The sequence below is a fragment of the Cricetulus griseus genome, chromosome 2 (genome assembly GCF_003668045.3).
Source record: "Cricetulus griseus strain 17A/GY chromosome 2, alternate assembly CriGri-PICRH-1.0, whole genome shotgun sequence".
NCBI classification, from domain to species: domain Eukaryota; kingdom Metazoa; phylum Chordata; class Mammalia; order Rodentia; family Cricetidae; genus Cricetulus; species Cricetulus griseus.
The window spans coordinates 19,049,834-19,072,977 of NC_048595.1; the positions used below are offsets into that span (position 1 = coordinate 19,049,834).

General features: G+C 51.5%; 3 protein-coding genes across 5 annotated transcripts; 2 read left to right on the forward strand and 1 right to left on the reverse strand.

The window, feature by feature from the left end:
* Positions 1 to 2,077: 2,077 nt before the first annotated feature.
* Positions 2,078 to 13,713, forward strand: Fam110d (family with sequence similarity 110 member D). Of its 2 annotated transcripts, none has more exons than XM_027399630.2 (2): positions 2,078 to 2,228; positions 12,577 to 13,713. In XM_027399630.2, the coding sequence occupies exon 2, from the start codon at positions 12,666 to 12,668 to the stop codon at positions 13,482 to 13,484; it is 819 nt and encodes a 272-aa protein (XP_027255431.1). In that variant the 5' UTR covers positions 2,078 to 2,228; positions 12,577 to 12,665; the 3' UTR covers positions 13,485 to 13,713. The 2 variants fall into 2 exon arrangements, with proteins under 2 accessions (XP_027255431.1, XP_027255430.1); XM_027399629.2 differs by lacking the exon at positions 2,078 to 2,228 and adding an exon at positions 6,269 to 10,784.
* Positions 13,714 to 14,789: 1,076 nt separating this feature from the next.
* CUNH1orf232 (chromosome unknown C1orf232 homolog) lies at positions 14,790 to 17,981 on the reverse strand. 2 transcript variants are annotated; one of them, XM_027398990.2, is made up of 4 exons: positions 17,893 to 17,981; positions 16,623 to 16,706; positions 16,416 to 16,513; positions 14,790 to 15,119 (listed from the first exon to the last, which is right to left on the reverse strand). In XM_027398990.2, exons 1-4 carry the CDS (start codon positions 17,974 to 17,976, stop codon positions 14,822 to 14,824), a joined length of 564 nt encoding a protein of 187 aa, XP_027254791.1. In that variant the 5' UTR covers positions 17,977 to 17,981; the 3' UTR covers positions 14,790 to 14,821. The 2 variants fall into 2 exon arrangements, with proteins under 2 accessions (XP_027254791.1, XP_035294790.1); XM_035438899.1 differs by lacking the exon at positions 17,893 to 17,981 and adding an exon at positions 17,267 to 17,320.
* A 1,350-nt stretch (positions 17,982 to 19,331) lies between these two features.
* Positions 19,332 to 20,278, forward strand: Znf593 (zinc finger protein 593). Its single transcript, XM_027399628.2, has 3 exons — positions 19,332 to 19,624; positions 19,844 to 19,906; positions 20,001 to 20,278. The coding sequence occupies exons 1-3, from the start codon at positions 19,425 to 19,427 to the stop codon at positions 20,140 to 20,142; spliced, it is 405 nt and encodes a 134-aa protein (XP_027255429.1). The 5' UTR covers positions 19,332 to 19,424; the 3' UTR covers positions 20,143 to 20,278.
* Positions 20,279 to 23,144: the final 2,866 nt, after the last annotated feature.

The following is a 23,144-nucleotide window of genomic DNA, read 5'->3' on the forward strand; positions in this document are numbered from 1 at the left end:
GTCGAATAGCTGGAAGTCTGGGCAGCACATTCCAGATCCCTAGCTTTTGTGAGCTGCCACCCGTGCTGGGGTCGTCTTTGGTGACAGCTGTCTTTGTGCAGGAGTCCAGCTCCACCGGGGTTCTTGTGCCTCAGAAGGATGTGTGAATACCACAAAAAATGAGGAGTCTCACCACCCACCGATTGTCATTCAAACTGCTGGCCCCAACTAGATCAGGCTGTCTTTATTCATACAAGTTCTAATGCATTCAAGCATGAGCGGTTCCAAATCATTTCTCTTTAATCATTTTCCAAGAATCGTTAACATTTTAGTTTCTCTTTTTCTGTCCCACTGCCTAGCCAGCAGCAAACATTCAGTTACAAAATAAGAGATTTGAGCCCTGTGATTAATTCTGAACAATAAGAGATCAGCTGAGTATATTGTATCATTTTCAGGGGTATACCTGTTTCTGAACAATCTGTATGCCATCTTTATTATATGAATTAGAGTTATAATCTTGTTTTTTATAAGTTTCCAAAATAATGATTAATACCTAACTCTTTAACTATTAGGATTAAGTTTCTTTACTCTTCCTGGCAATTTCTGCATGAGGTTTTCTTTTAAGGGAACTGGGAATTTTAGATTACTTTATTGATGCTTTGATATTGGAAAAGTATCTGAGTGTTCATGTCCTGGTGGCAGGGAAATGTCTGACCTTTCATGTCCTATATCTTTTTCTTTCTGTGTTCCTGTAAGTTTTTTAAAAAATAATTTATTTAACCTTTATTTTATGTGCATTGGAGTGAAGGTATCAGATCCCCTGGAATCAGAGTTACAGACAGTTGTGAGCTGCCATGTGGGTGATAGGATTGAACCTGTTGTGTCCTCTGGAAGAGCAGTCAGTGCTCTTAACCACGGAACCATCTCTCCAGCCCCCTATAAGGTTTTTAATGCCATCTTTTTTATATAATTTATTTAACTTTATTTTATGTGCATTGATGTGAGATCTCCTGGAACTGGAGTTATAGATGGTTGGGAGCTGCCATGTGGGTGCCGGGAATTGAACTCAGGACCTCTGGAAAGTAACCAGTGCTTTTAACCAAAGAGCCACCTGGCCATCCCCTAATGCCTTTTTTTTAAGAAGCTGTTTTCTTAATTCTTATGTTCTTTGGAATATATTTATCTCTTTTTGGTATTGAATAAGCACTAATCATTAACCTTAGTGAGTTCCTCCTGCTTATTCAGGATGACTGTAAAGGCAGCCAGGGACAACTGGAGAAACGGGTTTCTGTAACAGATCAGAGAAAGTTAACTTTTCTGTAGAGGCTTTTGTTCCCGGTAAACTCAGGCATAATCACAACTAACAAGGCAAAACTAAGAGTTACCATAGGATTAAGCATAGCAAAAGTTAGAAAAGCCTGAAGCCCAGGAGCTCCCAAAGGTCAGTGCAGGAGTTTGCAGTATTGTATCCATAGGTCCTTGTTAAATGGATGGGATTCTCCAAAGGGCCTTGCCGTCCAAGGAGCTCCATTTGCAACACACCTATGCACCGTTCCCAAGGGTGACAGCATGGCTTCTGCCATCTTTGAGACATTTCTGCCCCTGTAAGTATCCCTTCGTCCTTATTCCTGTATGTGACCCCAATAAAGCTCACTGGTTTACTACACTGGACTTTGGTGGTGTCTGTGCTTTGCTCTGTCTTGGCTCCCTGCCTGGATGAGTAGATGTGTGTGTTGCAGCTCCCTGGGAAAAGCCCTGTCACACAATAGCACAAGAGTTTAATAAATGTCAGGGGCTAGCTAACCAATGACAGCAGTAGCAGGGCTTTACTGTGTGACTTTGATCCAGCCACTTAATCCTCTGAGGAATGACTGTAACAATAATTTATTTTTCCAAATTGTTTTGCTAACCAAATGAGAATAACATAGGTAAAGACATTTCCAGATCTCCTGAGAGGGACACTAAGGCAGGGTGGCTGCTGTTGCTGGTTAGCTACCATTACAGAGTCATTACAGTGTCATCGGAATGAGTCATCTAAGCCCTTCCAGGTGGCTTAGAGGGCCCAGGATATGTGTGCAGGCAGGCATGTGGACAAGGGCATGGAGGAGGGATCAGAAAAGCTTCCTGCCATGTGCAGCCTGCCCCCTGGTGGACAAGCCTATGCTTTGGGGGTTATCCAGGCACAAACCACTCTCCGAAGAGTGTCTCTACCGATCCAGATCCAAGAACTTGACTGTGGATTTTGTAAGGTATGGTGGGATGACTGTGGAAGCAATTTTATCACTGTGGCAATTTATCACATGTGGTTTTAACTAAGAGTTTGGGGTGCTGCTATCTCCTCATGGTCATAGGGATGACAGGGGTCACCTCTCTGCCTGATTTAAACCTCCTGGTGGTGGTGGCACAGGCCTGTAATTCCAGCACTCAGGAGGCAAAAGCAGCCAAGATCTCAGTGAGTTCAAGGCCAGCCTGGTCTACAGAATGAGTTCCAGGACAGCCAGAGCTACACAGAGAAACCCTGTCTCAAAAAAAAAAAAAAAAAAAAAAAAAAAACCTCCAAAGAGAGCAGCAGGCATGATTTTCATCTAGCTTGCTGATGACTCATCTCCAGCTCTTTTCTGTTTATCTGTTTCTTTGGGGCAAGTACTTTACCAATGAGCCATAACCCCAGTCTGTGGGCAGGATGGGATATCAAGTGGCTTGACCTTTGTACTCCACTTTCTTCAGTCATCAAACGCAGGCTGTTCTGGGAAGTGAGTGACTTTAACAGCAGTTGGGGTGGACATAGAGAAGGTGACCCTGCCAAGAGCACTGGCCATGTGTGGACAGCAAGTCCTACTTTGAAAACTGGTGCTGTTCACTTACCACCATCTGCAAAGGAGAGAGAAGCTCCTTTGGGCCCCGATGGATGGCTCCTCCTGGGGGACAAAAGGAGGATTGGGTGACCTGCCACCCCCTGAATTCCCCTCCTTCCTCTTCTGCTTAGTGTGACAGTACCTCTCATTCACTTACTTCTTCAAGCCTCCATGGCTCACAGGGTGGCACAGTGCAGAGAGCTTCACGCTGTCAGAGAGCCTGAGTCCTTGGTTCCCGATCCCTTCTGGTGCTGCAGTAGCACTGCCTATTTACAATCTATTTACAATCGCCAGTTATCAGCAGAGGGCCTCCAAGAACACCCAGGACCCACACACATCCCTCCTCATTCTCCTCTGTGAACCAGAGGCCTTATTCCTACTTATAACCAGAGTCAAAGTGCCTCTCTCTAGCCAGTGGTAGCACACACCTTTAATCCCGGCACTCTAAGAGTCAGAGGCAAGTGGATCTCTGTGAGTTTTGAGGCCAGCCTGGTCTACAAACGGAGTTCCAGGACAGCCAGAGCTGTTTCACAGAGAAACCCTGTCTTGGGCATGAAGGGGCTGGGGGTGGGGTGGGAGGAGGGAGGGATCCTCTCCTCTCTGAGGCAGCCATAGCTTGTAGTTCAATGCAGCTTCTCTGGACAAGTGTGAGATGCCGGACTGAAGATGTCAGTTAAGAGCTCATACTGCTCTTGCAGGACCAGAGGACCAGAGTTCAATTTTCAGCCCCCACATCAGGGGACTCATAACTGTCTGTAACTCCAGCTCCTGGGAATCCAATACCATCTTCTGACCTCTGATATTACCTGTACTGGTATACACATTGTCATACACTGACAGGAACATATACATGTAATAATAATAATAATAAAAAGTGTAAAGACTCTTAGAGGACCAGGAATTTCAATGCTACAAAACCCAAAGATGATTCCCCAGGTCCTTGGAGTCCTGGTGCATGAACTGGTCTTTTCCCTCACCTTTGCTTCCTGGGTTTCTATAGTCTTTAAAATATATATAGCTGGTCATGGTGGTGCATACCTTTGGTGGATCTCTGCGTTTGAGACCAGCCTAGTCTATAAAGAGAGTTCCAGGACAGCCAGAACTACATAGACCCTGTCTCAAACAAAACAAAACAAAACAAAACAAAACAAAACAATATACATCTCAGAGGAAAAATTATATATATATATATATATATATATATATATATATATATATATAATTTTCCTAGTGTAAATATCCATACCTGAGTGTATGCATGTGTACCATGCATATGCATGTCTAGTGCCTTTGGAGGTCAGAAGAGGTTAGAAGAGGGCTTTAGATCCCCTGGAACAAGAGTTACAGGAAGTTGGGAGCTACAGTGTTGTGCTGGGATCCAAACAGTCAGTTGGCTAACCACCCTGCAGTGCTGGGAATGGAACCCAACCTCTCATGAATGCTAAGTGAGCTGTTCTACCACTGAGCTAGACGATCTGCCCTCAAGGGGAGACCTGAACATCATGAAGGAAGCTACAGGAGCCAGGAGATCAACGAGAGCAAAATCATTCCAGTGCAATGGGGGATGTTTGGAATGTTCAAAGAGCCGGCCCAAACCAGGTGTGGTGGTGCATATATAATCTCAACACTGGGGAGTAGAGGCAGAAGGATCAGAAAGTCGAGACATTCTCATCTACACAGCAGCTCAGATACCATTCCATACTACCTGAGACCCTATTGCAAAGCAGAAGATCCCAAAACAAAGAGCACATCAGGAGACCAAACATGTCTGAAACATTTAAGAGGGACAGGAGGGAGGGAGGTGAAAAGATCACAGAGCTAACAGGTCACAGAAAACCTGCATGCCACTAAAGATGTTGGCTTCTAGCCAGGTGGTGGTGGCGGCGGCGGCGGCAGGCGGCGGCGGCGGCGGGCGGCGGCGGCGCACGCCTTTAATCCCAGCACTTGGGAGGCAGAGGCAGGGGGAATCTCTGTGAGTTTGAGACCACAGAGAAACCCTGTCTTGAAAAACAAACAAACAAACAAAAAACACCACCAACAACAAAAAAAAGATGTTGGCCTCTTTTGTGCTGTGGAATGAACCTCCTAGGACCCTGCACTTGTAAGCCAATGTCCTACCACTAAACAGCAGCCTAGACCCTAGGACACTTGGCTTTTATTGGAGTGACATATAAGGCCTTTTTTGGGTTTTGGACAGAAAAGCCATATGGTTCATGTATACTTTTAAATTGTATGTATGTATGTGTATGCACACTGTGTGTGTGTGTGTGTGTGTGTGTGTGTGTGTGTGTGTGTAAATCCATGTGTGTATATATGCCCTGCAATGGCACATGGGGCTGATGTATATTTTTGAAGGATAGATGTATCATCATATTGAGCACAGACTCCAAGGAATGAGGTTAGCATAAGGGAAACTCGGCAGAGACTGTCTCAGCAACCTAGGCCCGAGATATTGATGACTTGACCTGAGGTAGTAGGAATGGAGCAGGATAAGAAGCCGTAGAAATCCAGATGTTTTCTGAAGATAACCAGTGGGTCTTGGTGCTGAGTTGCAAGGCAATGTGAAAGAGGGATTACCCTCAAAGGGACTGGGACCTGAGTTGTTACTCAGTAGAGTGCTTGCCTTGTGTGCAGGAAACCCTTGGTTCATCTCCAGCATTCCATAAAGCTGGGGATGGTAACTCTCTTTCTGCTATTCTCTGAGGAGGCAGCCCTCTCTGTCTCTCTTTCTCTCTTCTCTCTTTCCTTCCCTTACTCCCTTACCTTCCCCAATAAAGTTTTCCAAGTAATTAAAAAAAACAAAAAAACAAAACTGGGGATGGTAACACACATCGATAATCCCGACACTCAGGAGGTAGAAACAGGAGAATCAGAAGTTCAGTCATCCTTGGCTAGGTATAGAGAGTTCCAGGCCAATCTCTGCTACTCCAGACCCTGTCTCAAAATAGGTCAGACATAGTGCCAAATTCCTTTAACCTTGGCACTTGGGAGACAAGCAGGAAGATCTTTGTGAGTTTGAGGTTTGAAAGGTTCAGGCATTACGCCCCAGTTACCTGGCAGAACAGGCAATACCCTGGTCAGCCCAGGGTTCCATGGGAACTAAGTCTGCAGGCAGGTGCAGAGGACCCCTTTAAAAGACAGACCCTGCCCATTTACACTCTCTGTACTCCTCTCTCTACGTTTCTCTCTGCTCTGCTCTTCTCTTCTCCCACCTACCCGCTCTCTCTGCCTCTCTATGGCGGCCAGCCATGGCAGTCAGCCATTAACCATGTTCTCTTCTCTCTTAGTCTCCCTACTCTGCCGGGCCTATAATAAACTGGTTAATATGTCTCTTAGTCTCATGTCTCAGCCTGCGCTTTTTCTTTTATTTCTAATTTAAGCAAAAGAATAACTAGGTTAGCCTAGTCTACATGGCAGGTTCCAGGCCAGCCAGATTACGTAGTGAGACCCTGTCTCAAAACTAAACCAAAACCCACCATCAATGTTAGGACCCGAACAGCTCCAGAAACAAACCCAGCTGCATATTCTCTTGTCACTCAAGGCCCTTTAAAACATGGCTGCATCTAAATAGCGCTCAGGAGAGAGGAGCATATGGCTGACAAAGTGACAAAGACACTGGAGTAAGAGCAAAGGCGAGTTCTGAACTCCTTCCTCTCCCCATGAGTCCTGGAGCTAGCCAGGTAGTACCAAAACATACATGTGCATATATAAATAAACAACCAGCTGTTGTTAGTGCTGTCAACTTGACAGGATCCAGAGTCACCTAGGAGAACAGCCTGTGGGCATGTCAGGGAGAGATTATCCTGCTAAATTAAAGAGGCAGGAAGAGGCACTTTAACTATGGGTGGCATCATTCATTCATAGGTGGGGGTCCTGGACTGAATAAACAGGAGACAGGGGGCCCTGAGCAGCAGTGTTCATCTCTCTGCTTCCTGTCTGCGGCTGCGATGTGATCATCAGCTTCCTGCTCCTGGTACCATGCCTTTCCTGCCTGGATGGCAAAACAAACCTTTTTTTTTTTTTTTTTCCTTAAGTTGATTTTGTTAGATATTTTGTTGCAGCAATGAGATAAGTATTGCAACTAATATACTGTGGGGGGTGGGGGGACAGAGAAAAAGAAGTTAGGATGATAATAATAATTTCTGTTTTACACAGGAGTTTGTCAGTAAGAGAGCAGATATCTGTCTTACACACATTGCACACTAGCTGTGTAGGTTCTCGAGGAACAAATGTTCAGTGGCATCTCCCTCTATACTACCCCTGCTGTGGGTCATGGGGACCAGGCTCTGCTCAGAGGGAGCCACACCCCTCTGAGGGGCAGGCGCCAGGGCTAGGCTATTGTTGTGGCTGAGATTCTTTCCCCAAATGGAAAGCCACAAATTAGAGAGAAGCTTTGGCTCTGCCCTCAGGAGCTGAGAGGAAGGCCACCAGCCCATGGTCAGAGTCCCTGCCTTGGTGCAAACCTGGTTCCCCTCTCAACACTGGACCCCACCTTCTCTCTAAGCCTCTTGCCCTCCCTGAGACCCCAGCTCCTGCTGTCCTCTGACCCAAGGCTCTCAGGGCTCTTTTACCCCTAGCCCAAACAACAATTCCTTCCAGGCCCTGCTCAAATCCCCCCTTTGAAGCTCCCCACCCCATCCAGGCAGAACAAATCGCCCCTGCCCCACCCCCTGTCATCTGCTTTGTTCATTTCTTTTGCAACAGAGCTGGTCAGTCTTTCTCTGTGGCTCCCCTGCCCCCCTTCTGCTGCCACACTCCTGATGAGTCCCTTAAGAGTATCTGACCTCCCCTCTGCTGACCCCACAGCACAGGGAAAGGGAAGGCGCCAGGGAAAAAAGGCATAGGCCTCAGGTCTAGGTCTGAGGGCGACTGGTGGAGAGCCCACATTGGACACGAAGGGCTTTCTATACAGGTTATGTTTTTGTTGGAGGCCAAGTAGAAAAAGACAGAGAGCCAGAACTCAAATCAAGGCAGGGCTAAACTGTCGATGGCTGTGGCCTGGGGGCTGTGGCTGGCCATGGAGAAGAGTAACCCTGTAACCCTGCAGGCAGAAGGTCTGAAGTCAGATTTGAAGGCTTCTCGGACCCTTTCTCTCTATTCCCAGCACCGGTCAGAGCTATTCCCAGTCCCCAGTCTGTCAACCCTCTCTGGAAAGGAGCCGCTCTGACTCAGGCCCATTCCCAGCTCAGGTGTTCCGGGAATGAGGTCTGAGGTCCGATATAGGAAGGAAACAACCCTCAGACTTGGCCTACCCCTCCTCCAGGTCCCGGCTAGTGGGCCGGAAGGAGCCGCTTTAAAGGTCTCCCTGGGGACCCCATGACCAGAAAGAGAGGGGATCTGGCCCTTGTTGAATGCCCCTGAGACTTGAAGGCAGCTAGACAGAAGGATGTGGGCCCCCATCCTCTTAGGACAGGCAGATATATGACCTCTCATCCTTCCACTTTTTGCCCCCCTTACCCTCCCTCTCTAGCTCTTTCAGGGTCCCTCACCTAGTGTCGCCCCCTATGCCCTCTCCTCTGTGCTCCTGCTCAGGCTGTGGGTTCCTGGGTCTGTGTCTGTCCCTGGACATTTTGTCCACTGACATCCTGGCGTGGGGCACTGACACTTCAGACTAGGAACCCCTGAGAGCGAGGCTCTCAGACCCTCATCTCCCCCAACTGAAGATCCCCAAGAACATAGCTATGGCACCTCCCTCTGACTAGGGTTCCCTATGTCTCTGCTCTCTGACTGGGTACTGAGGAGGAGCCAGGCTCATTTCAGAAATATGGAAACAAGACATCCAATAGGATGACCCCCTTGTCACCCCCTGGGTTCCCCTTCCAGTAGTCTAGCATCTATCCTTGAACAACAGTACACAGTTGTGAAGGGGCTCCCTGCCAGTCCCTCTACCCAACCCGGATGCTCCTTTAAGAGCGAAGGGATGGGGGTGGCCTCAGTGAGACACTAGGCCCCATCCTCCCCCTGGCAGGCCAGGTTTCCTGCCATTGACAGCATCCCAGCTGCCCCCCTCCCCCGGCCTGGCCTCCCCCCTCTCGCTTAACCCCTTCATGCCCATGCTGTGGGGACACTGGCCTGTACCCCATCTGCATCTATAAAACTAGAAGGGACCATTTCACTGACTTAAATATATAATAATTGTGTGAAGTAATAAGGATGGTCCTTAGCGAAGTACATCTTTCTCAATAAAAGTCACCTGTTGGGGTAAAAATGCTGCTCAGTTGGTGGAGGGCTTGCTTACTATCCACAAGGGCCTGGGTTCCACCCCCAGCATTGAACTGCACAAAATAGGCATGGCTGGCTCATGCCTGTGATTTTGCATTCTAGAGGTAAGCCTGGGCTACTTGAAAACCATCTCAAAACAAAGCAAAAAGTTACCTGGTATTACTCATGGTGTGAATTTGGATAAGTCACTTCACTACCGTGAGCCTCAGACTCCTCTGCTCTAAGTGGGAAAAATGATAAAACCTAGCCCCAAAGATGGTCCTTGAGATGAATTGTGACAATGCACTTGAAAACATTTTGTCAAATGCTTTCAACAACACAATTTTGTTACTATGGATAAAAATAAATAAATAAAAATAAATACCTCCTCTTCCCCTTCATAACAATGGGACAGGGATCCAGAGTCCCACAGGAGATCAGGGACCAGGGACCAGGGGTGGGAGGACCAGGTCCAAGCACTGACCTTTGAACTCTGGGTGATGGAGAGTAACACTCCATGGCAAGGGCTTCTCCTTCATATACACCAAGTCAGAGAAATCTAGTAGCTCCCCAGGTGGGAAGCCAGAGGAGCCTCTTCCACCCCTCTCTAGCTCCATTTACCACCAAGGCGCGCTGTGCGTGCCAGAGCCTTCCCACCCCATCAGGCCTAGGTGTGGTAACATAATCTTCTTGACAGACAGTGGGGCCAAGGAGAAAGAGGATTTGGGGGGTCTGCATATGCCCCTCCTACTTTACTCATTTGCTTCCCCCACCCTGCAAGTGGGATTACTATTCCTGCTGAGCCCATTCTAGGTTCCTTGGGAGGGGGTTCAAGGGAGATCCAGAGCATAGATGGAAATGGGCCTGGCAAACCTTAAAAGTGTTAGAAGGGAGGGAAGGGTTTATGCTAACTGGTTGGCTGGTAGGGGGTGGGCACCACTAGGAGAGGAGCAAAGACAGAGCTGAGCCCCGGCCTTTGAACTCCAGTGCTAAGGAGTCTGCCTACTGAGAGGGGTGGGACTCCTTTACGGCCTGGGCTTCCCCTTGAGATAAAAGGTGTCAGAGAAAAGTCTGCTACACCACTAGGGATCCCCAAGTAGGGGGCCAAAGAATGGAGACTCTTCCATCATGTCCTTTCCAGTTAGTTCCGTGTGCCATCATTAGGGCTGGACCACTGAGTTCTTGCTCAGTCCTCATGCTAAGTCTTGCTGGGACAGGCTCTCTACACACCTGCAGCACCACTGCACCCACCCTTAGAAGGCAGGGCTCACCTCTAGGAAGAGCAGGCTTGCCACACTCCAATACCAGGATTAAAACAGGCCTATACCTGCCAGAGGGGGAAAAGCAAATGGCATAGCGCCATATTCTGCCCTCCGTTCTACATCAGAGCATCAAGACTTCAGAGGGACCCTGGGGAGCAGAAGGTCTTGTTTGGGGTCATGGTACTTCCACCCAAGTTTATGGTCCCTCAGCGACAACCATTGAACCTGACAAGAGTTTATCTAAGTATCTATAAAGTTGCTGGACACGGCTCACAGGTCCTGTCAGCACCAAGACCGGTCAGGAAGGAGTTAATTGAGTCTGAGCTCTGGGTCAGGAAGAGTTAACCTAGGGGGTGGAGGCTCTTCGCTTTTCCTGTGGAGAGTAAGGCTTGGCAGCCACCAAAGGTACTGCCTAGTCCCCGCTGTCCCTCCTGCCTTCAGTCTGGGCCTACGAGGGATCCCTGAAACTCAGGGTCTCCACACAGGGGTGAGTGCATCTGAAGCCCAATGCGGGTGGGAGGGCATGAGGACAGGAAGTTACTTTTGGGCTGATGGCAAGGAGGCTAGTGCCAAGCTATTGAACCTAGCAGCACCAATGTTGAGAGCAGAAGCCTCTGCGTGGACAGAGTTGGAATTTCTAACTCAGGGGCTGGGAGAGGGCAGGCAAAGAGACAGAGGGACAAGGCTGGCTACCAGTCTAGCCAGCCTGTGGTCAAACATCAAAGCCAGCCCAGAAAACAGGGATGAGGCAGGGGAAGGAGACTATTTTGATCCTGTGTTTAGGGACTTTTTATAGCCTCCTTGCTCAAGGCTAAAGAGAGAAGGAAGGGACAGAGGCCATCCATGAGGTCAGACAAGCTCAGTGCCCTCCTGGGACCTTGGAATCTGAACCAGTGTAGTCCCCCGAGTGAATAGAGATGGACATTGGCAGGCTGTCATTGCTGCCTAGGTTTCAGTCACTCACACCGGGCAGATTTATCACATACTAGGCGGCAGTGTGGAGCAGTAGTGTGGAAAGTGTAACAGGTTGGGCGGGGGTGGGGTGGGGGTGGAGTGACCACGGTCTCCTCTGTTAAGGTCTCTGTGAAGGGTGGTGGCCACATCCTTCTTCACACATCCTTGCCTAGCTGTTCCTTCTTGCCTATAGATCCAAGGTCCCTTCAGTCCCCAGAACTAATAAGTCTCTTTCAGCTGTATGGGAACGGGAAATCCGAGGACAGGGGTGGGCGTGTTGAGCCATGTGGGTGGCCCATTCTGTTAGCTGACAAGGAAACTCTCAGTTCTTGATTTACTGTCCCTCTTGGCCTTTTCCTCCAGCACAAGGGAGGTGAAGAAGAAGGGTCAGAGGTTTCTGGATGGGGAGGGGCCGGAGACCCGGAGGAAAGATTTCTGGGTGTGCAAGTTACTAGGCAGAATCAGTGGAGGGGACTGCTTAGTGAGATTAGAGGGCTCCTGTTGGGATTTACAGAAGCCAGGGACCGAGACCGAACACCAAAGGGAAGTCCTGACAGGCAAGCAGGGCATCCAAGACAATCTAGATCTGTACAATAAAGCAAGACATCTGGGTCCCAGGTGGCACCCTAACTCTGGAAAGGAGCTATACCAGCCCCTTCCTCTCCTGGCCATTCTCCTGGCTTCTGAAATGGAAGTGCAGGGGATGGAAGAGGTGGTGTTTACCGGTTCGGTTTTTCTGGACTCCCGTTAGCATGGGGCGCACAGTGGCTGACAGGAGCAGACTGATGCAGCCTAGGGACCACCTCCCTCTCCTTCCTGAACAGCCCTGCTGGGCCTGGGCGAGGAAGCTGGCAGTAGTTCCTACCCTATGGTTATGTCCCTGACCTCGGTGCTTGGGGGCGGGAAGGGTGGGTCGGCTGCAGCCAGACTGTGGCTGCGGAACCTCCTTGTCTTGGGCTTGAAGCTGCTCTGTTGGGAAGAGGTATTTTTTCCGGTTAAAGCCGATTTCGGGAATTGAGCTAGGGCCCGCCTGATTTTCCTTTCCAAGTGTCCTGCTTGCTTGTCCCATGTGCAAGGCCTAGTGGCCAGATCGGAGCACTCTCAAAGGGGCATACCCCGCCCCACCCCCCACCTCCGCCGCCCAAAGAATCATCCAGTGCCTCTTAAGGACTGGGGAGGGGTGGGTCTAGCTTCTGCTCCCTGGGCATGGTACCAGTAGATGGCGGCGGAGTGGCTGGCTGATCCTCTACCTAGGATTGCCTACAGGAGAGGGACAGGGACAGGGACAGCCTACCCTCTTCCAGACAGTTCCTCTCTCCCTGCAGACCCCAGGAACTCCAGAAAATTGCTGCTCATCAGCTACCTGTGCATCCATAACTGTGTATGGAGCGCTGACCTGCCCAGCTCCGCTAAGATGCTCCTGTCTTCGCCCTCCACGCCATCGAGGGGACGAACTCCCAGCGCCGTGGAGAGGCTGGAGGCTGACAAAGCCAAGTACGTCAAGACGCAGCAGGTGATAGTACGCCGTCAGGAGCCAGCCCTGCGAGGGGGACCAGGACCGCTGACGCCACACCCTTGCAATGAGCTGGGAGCCTCTGCATCGCCCAGGACGCCTGGACCTGCCCGCCGGGGTAGCGGCAGGCGACAGCCAAGGCCTGACTCCCTCATCTTCTACCGCCAGAAGCGGGACTGCAAGGCTTCGGTGAACAAAGAGAACGCCAAGGGTCAGGGGCTCGTTCGACGCCTCTTCCTGGGCGGCCCCCGGGACGCTGCCCCGAGCAGCCCGGGACCTACAGAGAGACCTGCGGCTCCCGCAGGCTGGGCTGGGTCCCCAGATGCTCCGGAGGCGTCAGGGAAGAGAGCGCTGTGTCCCACGTGCTCGCTGCCACTGTCGGAGAAGGAGCGCTTCTTCAACTACTGCGGCCTGGAGCGCGCGCTGGTGGAGGTGCTGGGCGCCGAGCGCTTCTCCCCGCAGAGCTGGGGCGCCGAGCATAGCCCGCAGGTCGCAACGCCGCCGCTGCCCGGCTCCGGGGACACCAGCGATTGGACATCCAGCGACGGGGACGCGGGCACCCCGGACTGTGCGGGAGGCTGCGGCGGCGGCTCGCAGGCGGCGGGGTCCGCGCGAGACGGACGCCCGTCGGTGTCCGTGGTGGAACGCAACGCGCGCGTCATCCAGTGGTTGTATGGCTGCCAGCGCGCGCGCGCTCCGCCGCGCGAGTCCGAGGTGTGAGCATCACAGCCCTGGAGACGGCTCCCGGAGAGCTTGCCTCGTCGGTGAACAAACCCTTTCTCTAGATCTCAGTTTCCCCGTCTGCACCCTGAGCAGGCGGGACCACAAGGCCTGCAGACTGCGGAAAGGGGTTGGGTGGCTACATGGCCTCTCTGGAGACCGAATGTGAAAAGTAATGGACTGGGGTAGGAGATGAGTGAACTACTGAATAAAGCTAAAATATTATTTAACAAAAGAATCGTGTGTTTGGTTTAGCGGACAGAGGTTAGGAAAGGGGAGAACGGGCTGAGTTTGCGGGTTTTGAGTGTGACATTGGCCAAACACTCCGCCTGCCGTTATTAAAGGCGGTAGATGGTAGCGTTCTGGAGTTGAAACGCTCGTGTCAAATGTGCCTGAAATAGAGAAAGTGCTCAATAAACTGTAGCTTCCTCAAGCTAGCCAAGATTCCTGGAGCTTTGCGCTCCCTCCCCGTCCTCCATGGTCCCGAGGTCAGAAAGGCTGAGATTTGGAGGGTCTGAAATGGAAATCATTAAAACTGGGGCACCTTTGGGTCAGGGTTTTGCCATCTGTAACCTCTCTCTCTCTCTCTCTCTCTCTCTCTCTCTCTCTCTCTCTCTCTCTCTCTCTCTCTCTCTCTGTGTGTGTGTGTGTGTGTGTGTGTGTGTGTGTGTGTGTGTGTGTGTCCCACGTCAGCCTCACCCTGCTAGCAACCAGTGAGGCTGAGGATCGAACCCAGGGGCTTCATGCAAGCCCTCTACTAAGCTCTATTCCCAGCAGAGTTTCTTTTTCCCCTCCAAACACACAAGGTCACAGGTTTTCCTCTCAGGTTCGGGTCGAAGCCTTTGTTCCTCCTCTGCCTTAGGTTTCCTTCCCTAATTCTGCATTCTTGGAACGTCACACGCACAGACTCCTCCAGGAAACTTTCCCAAAATTCCGGATCTGCCTCATCTTCTCCTACAGGCAGCCCTATTTTGTTCCTCAACAAACCTCTGTCTGGGACCCGGTGCTGCCTCGTTACCCCCGTATTTTAATACATTTTCAATCAGGGTATGCCGTTGGACCACCAGTGGGGTTTGCTGAATGAAAACGAAGCTGGGCAGGGCAGGGGAGCATGTTCTCTGGGGCTTTCTGGAGAGAGTTGTAAAATCTAAGGTCACCCATTCTGCCACATGGAGTGTCGAGCACTTCTGTCGGGGAAAGAAGGCGAGGAACCCTTTAGCTAGACCCCGCCTGAGATCGCCCACCTAAAAGCAGCTTTTCCTGTTGTGTGTAAATTACAGTCACACTGGGTGCAGATCCCGGAGTTTTAATGGGAGGCAGAGAAGGGCGGGCGCCCACTAGTCGCCCTTGGGCGCGGCCTTCACCCTCATCTCTGCCAGTTTGTGGGTGAGGAAACCCCACTTGAAGCCTGCCGCGGGGTCCACCTCCCGTGTCTCGGGGCACTCGGCAGCCTCCTCGGCAGACTTGTCCCGGGGATCCGGGTCCGGTTCAGCGGTGCTCTCCACGCCGCGCAGCATGGACGCGGCGGCCTGCTGCTGCTGCTGCCATCTGCTGGCGAATGCGTCCCAGAATCCCGGCCCGCGCGGCTCTGTCTCGGCTGCGGCCGCCCGCGCGGAGGGGGGCGCCGCCAGCGGGCTACAGGAGAGGCGGGGGTCAGCGGGCTGGCCCGAGGTCCCAGAAGGGGACAGTGGGCAGGAGAAGAGGCAAGAAGTGTGGTCAGGGGAGTCGGGGCAAGCAGGGCCTGTAAGCAAAGGGAGGGTTCAGAGGTCGGGGAGGGGGGTAGAGGTGAAGTGGGACAGGGTCCCGAGAGGAGGCGAGAGGGCTGGGTAGAGGGGAACCGGGATCCCCGAGGTGGATGGAGCGGCCAGGAGTCTGGAGACAACGGAGACAAGCCGGGTCCGGAAAGCCAGGGAAGACCTCTTAGAGGGGAAGGGCACCACAGAGAGTTGGGGGTGGGCTTGTTTAAGCCCCATAAGAAAGAACCCCCACGGGGGGGGGGCGGGAACGAGCGGACCGGGAAAAATTAGTCGAGCAAAGTGGCAAGGCTCTAGGATTGAGGGGAATAGGAATTTGGCACGTGGGAGAAGCAATCCTAGCCCAGATGCTTCGGGAAGAAGAGGCAGAAGGGATTTGCTGAAGAGCTGTCAAGGAGGGGTGAAAATTTCCGAAGGAGTCTTGTCTCTGGACAAGTCCTGGGACAGGAAAGCAGAGGAGGTTAGGGGGAGGGGAGGAAATGAGCCCCTGAGGCAAGAGTAAAGGATGGGGAGGGGTAGAGCAGAAGGCAAGATGATGGGGTGGGGGCGCAGGACTGAAGGAAAAGGCAGAGATGCAGAGACGAGGCCCTAGCACTGTTCTCAACATCCAAGACCTTTTGTTTTTTTTGGTTTTTTGTTTTTTTTTTTTTGAGACAGGGTTTCTTTGTGTAGCTTTGGAGCCTGTCCTGGCACTCGCTCTGGAGACAAGGCTGGCCTCGAACTCACAGAGATCCGCCTGCCTCTGCCTCCTGAGTGCTGGGATTAAAGGCGTGCACCACCAACGCCCAGCAATACCCAAGACTTTATAAATCGGTGCTTTCCACACTGGTGTGCCTTGAGGACATCTGGGGTCCTCAGGCCTCCACATACACCAGGGTATCAGAGGAAAGGAACCTATGCTGATGACAGCTGCTGTGGAGGGTGAGGGTTTACCACTCCTTGTTGCAAGCATCTAAAACGGCCTTCTCGGCTGTCCTGGGTTCTAGGGAGTTGGCAGTCCTGAGGAAGAGGGAGGAGCCACCCATAAGGACTTCCAGTTACCTCAGTCCCAGGAGATATAACCCTGCTGTATCCTGATAAGAGGACAGAGCCTACAGGGGTGATGAACAGAGCAGAGGGAGCCAGAAAAGAGATCTTAGGACCCTTCCAGCCCCACCCACTAAGGCCACACACTTACTGATCAGCACAGGGCTCTGGTGGCAGCAGTTTGTCCTCATCTTCTTTGTTAAATAGAGATGACATTGTCAGCCAGCCTTTCACTCCAACCCCCTGAACCTGGGAAGAAAGAGCTAAGAGTCAGGAATGAAGACCATCAAGCCTCCTGGGGCTTCACCACAGCCTCTGTCAGGCTTCCCAGGGTTGGGTTAAAGACTGGAAAACTCACCCTTCGAGCCAGCTGTGACATGGGGTTGAAGGCCTCCTCCTGGGGTTCTGCCGTCTCAGACTCCACTAATGCTGGGTTCTCCCTCTGAGACACAAGACCCCCATGCCCCAGCATGAGAGAAGCCCCGTTTCTAGCCAGCACACACACACATTAAGGGGTCTACATACCATAGAAGCAAAATCCTCTTATACACCCACTTTGCACCTCCACTAGGGCACGTGGAAAAACTCACAGGTATACTACATAACGCCTCTGGTCACATACACAGGCCTACATGGTAAATCTCTGCAGACACCTTTGAACATATACACCTGCCCACTTCCACACATACCCAAACACACTCAAAACCTTGGACAAGGGCACACTATGCACACAACTTCAGACACACACGTGTACATGCCTCTTTGTGTCTATACCTTCCCTCTGTGTACAGATGTTCATGCTGTCTGGCACTCACACAAGGACACTCATGTGGTAAAACGACCCATTGTTGTAGCTCATCCTCCTGCAGGCAGCTAGCTAAACAGAGGCCTTTGCAGAGCATTCAAAATTTCTCTACCAACTAAATGCAACACCTGCAAATGCCTAGATGAAAGCACAGAGGTACAGAATGCTGCTCAAAATGCATATCCATGAAAAATCACGAAATCCAGTTCGTACCTGCACTGGAATTTCCACAGAGACCCCAGTTGTAGCATTTTACCTATGGACACATCCGTAGAAACCCAGCCTTGGACACCGCTTATCCACCCTCTCACCCCCACAGGGCTAGTTCCTGCCCCTGACACATCTATTTGTGTGACTGCCACTTATCACAACTTCTAGATATAGACTCCTAGTTTCAAAGTCCTTTTTACCCTCCCTGTCAGAACTAAGTATGGTCTAAGGATGGCTTTGATGGAATGCTGCTCCTGCGGCCCACAGAGCATAAGAACTACTTACTCCCTGCTCCTGCAAGCAAGAGCTCATTACCTCACCAGGCAAGCCATCTCACTTCTGCTTAGCTTGGTCCACTAGAAAGCTGTGGTGAGCTTCATGTACTTTTATGGCTACTGCCTGGAGTCAGTGACTGCTTCTCTGGTGGCCCCAGCTCTTCCCTTTCTTGTGCTTTTGTTTATCATCTCCATCATGGCACTGTGCTGTTTGTAATCCCGGATTGTGCCTACAATCTTTGCATAAATGAATTTCTCTCCCTCCCCAGCTTATTTAATGCTCCTTATACCCCTCCCCTTGCTGTCTCTCTGTTCTAGAAAACATGACCAGTACCCACCTCCTCTGCCAGGTCCTCTTCAGATTCTCCACCCAGAGTCTGCAGCACTTTGGACTTGTAAGCTTTCCAGAAAGCCTGGTTCATGGCTGCAGGGGAACGGGGCCTGGCACCAGGCACAGAATATGGTAGCTCAATGGGCACCAGTGGGTCTGGCTCCAGAAACTTGGAGGAACCAAGAGCCTGTCCCAGGGATCCGGTGACTTCATGAAAGATGTACCATTCTCCCAGGCTGGCACAGTGCCAAGCAGGTAAACCCGATCCCAATGATTCTGGGGTTGGGACAGGCTTGTGCCACCTCAGCCCCTTGTCTTGACCCATATTGGCCAAAGGTAATGAAGACAGCACTTTGGAGAGTCTGTTTTCCTGCATTTAGACATACTGGTGGCTGTTCATCTCTTAGAATAGCTGCGGGAAACTTCCCACTGAAAGTTTTGAGTTCAGGACCCATATCTGTGAATCCTATGGTTGTAGTCATCCTAGCTATGTCTTCCTCGGGGCCCCACCTTGTGTCTCTACTCAGCCTTTGTGAGCTGGAGTGGGAAGGGCCCCCGGCCTCCAGTCAGCACTCTGGGCTTCCATTTCACTGCTTTGTCTGGCCTAGAAACCTGTTCTCCCCAGGGATACACGCACCTGTCTCCCTGTTTCCTGGCAACTGGCACCAAAGAGCAGGAACCCTGAATTATTGCTGAGATCCTCTGCCCCCATACTGTGGAGTTGGCTCTGGCCAGCCTGGGTGGCACCAGGCCAAGATCAGAGAAGAGATGCTCTCTGGTCCTCTGCCTACTCTAAGCACACACTTCTTGGTCATTTCCCCTTTTCCTGCCAGCCCTCTCCTGGGAGCCTGGGCCTCAAGAAAGAAAGCAGAGATGGGGGCGGGTAGCCCTCCTGTTAGACTGCCTGCCTGGCATCTATGAGGCTCTGGGTTCCATCACCGGTACTGAAAAACCAACCAATCACCCAGCCAAACCAGAAGAGCTGACTACTCTTCAAGGTTGGAATCCCTAGGTGCTAGGTTCTTTGGGAAACAATTCTCCACTCTTTGCCCCATGGATTTGCCTGGGAGTAGAGTGAGGACAGAAGAGACATAGGCCCAAGAAAATAACGGGGAGAGGCAAGGAGAGGCCCTTAGCTAGAGCCTAGGGGTACCTTTGGGTGCCCTATCCATGATTCCAAACTTATTATCATTTGTGAATAATTTATTCAGGCACGGTGCTTTCCAGGACACGTTGGAAGTGTCCTCTACAACTGAAATCCAAGGTGTGCAAACCGGGAAGTGATGATGGGACTGGCAGAGTTATAGGATCTGCTACCCACCTGGCCCGTCCCTGCCCCTCAACGGTCCAGTCACTATCACCCACGACCACCTGGGGGCGCTCAAGCCACCAGCCCATCCGTGGCGTCATCAGAGGCGGTCCGGGCAATCCTGCTCCGCCCCCGGGCCGACCTCCCGTGACGTCATTGAGCGGCCCGGAAGCGCCAACACGTGTGGGTCTCTCTCCACTCCTTGCTCCTTGGTTTTGTTGTCATTGGTCATGGGTCGCTCCCGCCGGACCGGCGCGCACCGGGCACATTCCTTAGCCCGCCAGATGAAGGCCAAGAAGCGGCGGCCAGATCTGGATGAGATTCACCGCGAGCTGCGGCCACAGGGTCTCCCGAGGCCCAAGCCCGAGCTGGACGCCGAGCCCGACCCGGACCTGCCAGGGGGCGGCCGGCATCGCTGTCTAGCCTGCGCGTGAGTCCAGCCCCGGGGTGGAGCAGGGTCTGAGATGCTAGCCCATAGCGGTGAGGTCCGGGCGGCGAGCTGCGCGGGGTCTTCTGTCCTGGGACCCGTGGGTCAGCCCGCCTCCCATGTCCTCGCGCTCGGAATCTGATGTTCGGGAACGAGTTAGGGCCAAAGAGGTAGGCATACCTGAAAGGCCTCACCTCGTTACTCTTCCCTACATCCCTGCAGGAGGTACTTCATCGATTCCGCCAACCTGAAAACCCACTTCCGATCCAAAGACCACAAGAAGAGGTATGAAGGGGTCAGGAGAGGGTTGGTGGGTGGGTGCCATGCAGGTAGGGCTTGCACCTGGTCAGTTCCAAACTCCTCCTCTTCTTTCTCCCAGGCTGAAGCAGTTGACCATAGAACCCTACAGCCAGGAAGAAGCTGAGAGGGCGGCAGGCATGGGCTCGTATGTGCCCCCCCAGCGCCTGAGTGTGCCCACAGAAGTGTCCACTGAGATCCCTGAGATGGACACATCCACATGAGCGGCCTGAGGATTCAGGGCAGGAGAAACTGCCCGTGGACAGTGGTTCAGTGGCTAGGCTGAGTGTGTACTTTGGGGTTTGGGAGATGATCTCTCTGGGTGTTCTGCCCAAAATAAAGGACCTGGACAAGAGGGCATACCTCGTATTCTAACTTCCCTTCCAGCAGCCCTGCAAGGGCCAAGATGTCTATTCCCTCTAGATCCAGCTTTGGAACCCATACCACCCCCACCCCACCCCATCCCTTCCCCACCCTGCCTTCTTTGTTTCTGGATTGGAATCCAGGTACAGTGTAAAATTAGGGAGTAGGATCAGGTTTAGTCTGTGTTTCTGGTGATGGCAGAGACTGACCCCCAAAGGGAAAAACGCGGGTTTCTGAAATTGCAGCCCTCTCTCCTGAGTCACCTACCTCCAAGCCTGGGTGACAGGCTACCTGCCTCATTATGGGGCCTGTGATGATGGCTGCCGCTGCTTCACCATCTTCCAAACGGCATAGCAGGAGCCACCTAACCCGAGGACGGCCAGCAGTGTAGCCACAATCCCAACCAGCGGACTCCGGGGCTCTGCCTTCAGCTCCCCGGCTACCTGCATCTGGTAGAATACAGAGGCCACACATAAGGTCAACTGAAAATTCTAGGTAGGAATCGGACAAGATGGTGTTGCTGGGTGGAGATGATATGGACGCCATTTCTGCCCCAGGGAGATTCCACCCCAATCCCTCTCGCCTCAGTGCCCATCTGGGTCCTGGCTAGTCAGGCAGCAGGGAACGTGACGGTCTGGCCATTGGGGGTATCAGCCCCGCCATGAGAGGTGGAGGAAGAGATTTATAGCGCAAAAAGCCAGTATTTAGATGTACTTACCTGTAGCACCCGGAAGTAGCCGGGAGTCAGACGTCGAAATCTCATACTGGGGGTCGCTGGTCTCGCTGTCAGCCTGTGGAGTGGGAACAGAAACGAAGACTAGATATTGCCTGGGGTATCAAGAGGTGGAGACCAGGGCATAGGAGTCCCTGACCTGTTTTGCCTGGGCACTATGTGCACACAGGATGCTCACACTGCTGGTTCGCCCAAGTCTGGCAGGGGGCGGGGCAGCTGGATCTTTAAATCTGGTCCCATCCCCCCTGCTTTGCCAGCCTTAGGAGCAGCTGTCAGGAGAGATCAGCATCAGGCCTGGGAGGCAGCTCCTCCCCCATTCACCAGAGAGACCAGGCCAGGCATGTAGGCAAAGCCTTGGCTGGCAGTGCCCACAAGTCCAGGCATCTAACAGGTAATGGACAGGCTTCCTCGGCCCTGGTCTGGACTGTACTGCTACCATCGATAAGTCAGTGCTACCAGTCAGCAAAAGGGGCCAGATGACTTGTTAACCACTTTTCTATTTGGGTTCTGTAAATTCAACCACCTGGGAGGGTACACTTCACCCTTTCCCCCAAGATAAGAGTTTCCACAATAACTTTCCTTGTGTGGCTTTGCTGGGGGGGGGAATTATGCAGGTAAAATTTTTATAATATATTGTTACATTACGTCTATTTTTGTGTTTGTGTACATGTGTGTGACAGTATACACATGGAGATCAGAGAACAATTTGAGGGAGTTCTCTCCTTCCAACAAGTGGGTCCAGGGTGTCCAGTTTAGCTCAAAAGGCTTGGTAGCAAATGCCTTTACCCACAGAGCCATTTTGACAGCCTTTATAATATATTAAGAGATTAACTTAAAAATAGTCTCTGTGTCATTGTTCCAAGCAATTTCTGTGTATTTTGTTATCTCTTTCAGTTTTTTCTTTTTTCTTTTTTGAGACAGGCTCTCGCTACATAATCCTGGCCATCCTGGAACTCATTAGGTAGACCAGGCTAGCCTTGAACTCACAGAGATTCCTCTGCCTCACAAGTGCTGGGATTAAAGGCAAGTGCCACCACACTTGGCTTTTTGTTCTTTGTGAAAATGACAAAAAGGATGATTTTCAGAATATTGTGCAGAATATATAAAGGATGAGAGGGCCCAGAGTATAGCACAGTGACTGAGAGTCTTTAATCCCAGCACTTGGGAGGCAGAGGCAGGCAGATTTCTGTGAGTTCGAGGCCACTCTGGTCTACATAGCTAGTTCCAGGACAGCCAGGGCTACACAGAGAAACCCTATCTGGAAAACCGAAAAAATAAAAAAGTTTTATTGAGAGTATCTAAATGGTCTGTCTACATAATCCTGGCTGTCCTGAAACTCACAATGTAGACCAGGCTGGCCTCAGACTCATAGAGTCTGCCTACCTTTGCCTCCCAAGTGCTGGAATTAAAGGTGTAATCCTAAAAATTATTCTGTGCTTTTTTGGGGGGTGGGTAGGGTGGGGTGTTTTGAGACAGGGTTTCTATGTGGCTTTGGAGCCTATCCTGGAACTAGCTCTTGTAGACCAGGCTGGCCTTGAACTCACAGAGATCCGCTTGCCTCTGACTCCTGAGTGCTGGGATTAAAGGTGTGTGCCACCCCTGCCCGGCTATTCTATGCTTTTTAAAAAATGGGGTTTTTTTGGGGGGGAGGGTGTTTGCCTGTATGTGTGTGTATCATGTGTATGCAACTTCTGAGGAGACCAGAAGAGGGCATCAGATCCCCTGGAACTGGAGTTACAGATGGTTGAGTCAATATGTAGGCCCTAGGAATTGAACTGGGGTTTTCTGCAAGAGCAGCCAGCTCTTGACTGCTGAGTCATCTCTCCTGCCCCAGCTGTGCTGTGCTTTAAGCATTATTCTAGCTGGCTCTGTGATACAAACTGTGGTCCCTGCTGTTTTGGGAAGCTATGGCAGGAGAATCACTTGAATTCGTGATTTGGAGAATAGTCTGAGCAACATAGCAAAAATAAAAAGCATCTCAAAAAGTGTAGCAAGAAGCCAGGCGATGGTGGCACACTCCTTTAACCCCAGCACCTGGGAGGCAGAGGCAGGTGGATCACTGAGTTTGAGGACAGCTTGGTCTACAGAGCTGGTTCCAGGACAGGCTCCAAAGCTACACAGAGAAACCCT

What these genes read in the sequence shown, in the direction of transcription:
- Fam110d (XM_027399630.2), top strand. Translation starts at nt 12,666, where the DNA reads ATGCTCCTGTCTTCGCCCTCCACGCCATCGAGGGGACGAACTCCCAGC.
- CUNH1orf232 (XM_027398990.2), bottom strand. Translation starts at nt 17,976, where the DNA reads ATGAACCAGGCTTTCTGGAAAGCTTACAAGTCCAAAGTGCTGCAGACT. An exon ending in AAGAGGACCTGGCAGAGGAG is followed by an intron (nt 16,707 to 17,892) that starts GTGGGTACTGGT and finishes CTTGTGTCTCAG; the next exon opens with AGGGAGAACCCAGCATTAGT. An exon ending in CCAGAGCCCTGTGCTGATCA is followed by an intron (nt 15,120 to 16,415) that starts GTAAGTGTGTGG and finishes CCTCTCCTGTAG; the next exon opens with CCCGCTGGCGGCGCCCCCCT.
- Znf593 (XM_027399628.2), top strand. Translation starts at nt 19,425, where the DNA reads ATGGGTCGCTCCCGCCGGACCGGCGCGCACCGGGCACATTCCTTAGCC. An exon ending in CATCGCTGTCTAGCCTGCGC is followed by an intron (nt 19,625 to 19,843) that starts GTGAGTCCAGCC and finishes ACATCCCTGCAG; the next exon opens with GAGGTACTTCATCGATTCCG. An exon ending in TCCAAAGACCACAAGAAGAG is followed by an intron (nt 19,907 to 20,000) that starts GTATGAAGGGGT and finishes TCTTTCTCCCAG; the next exon opens with GCTGAAGCAGTTGACCATAG.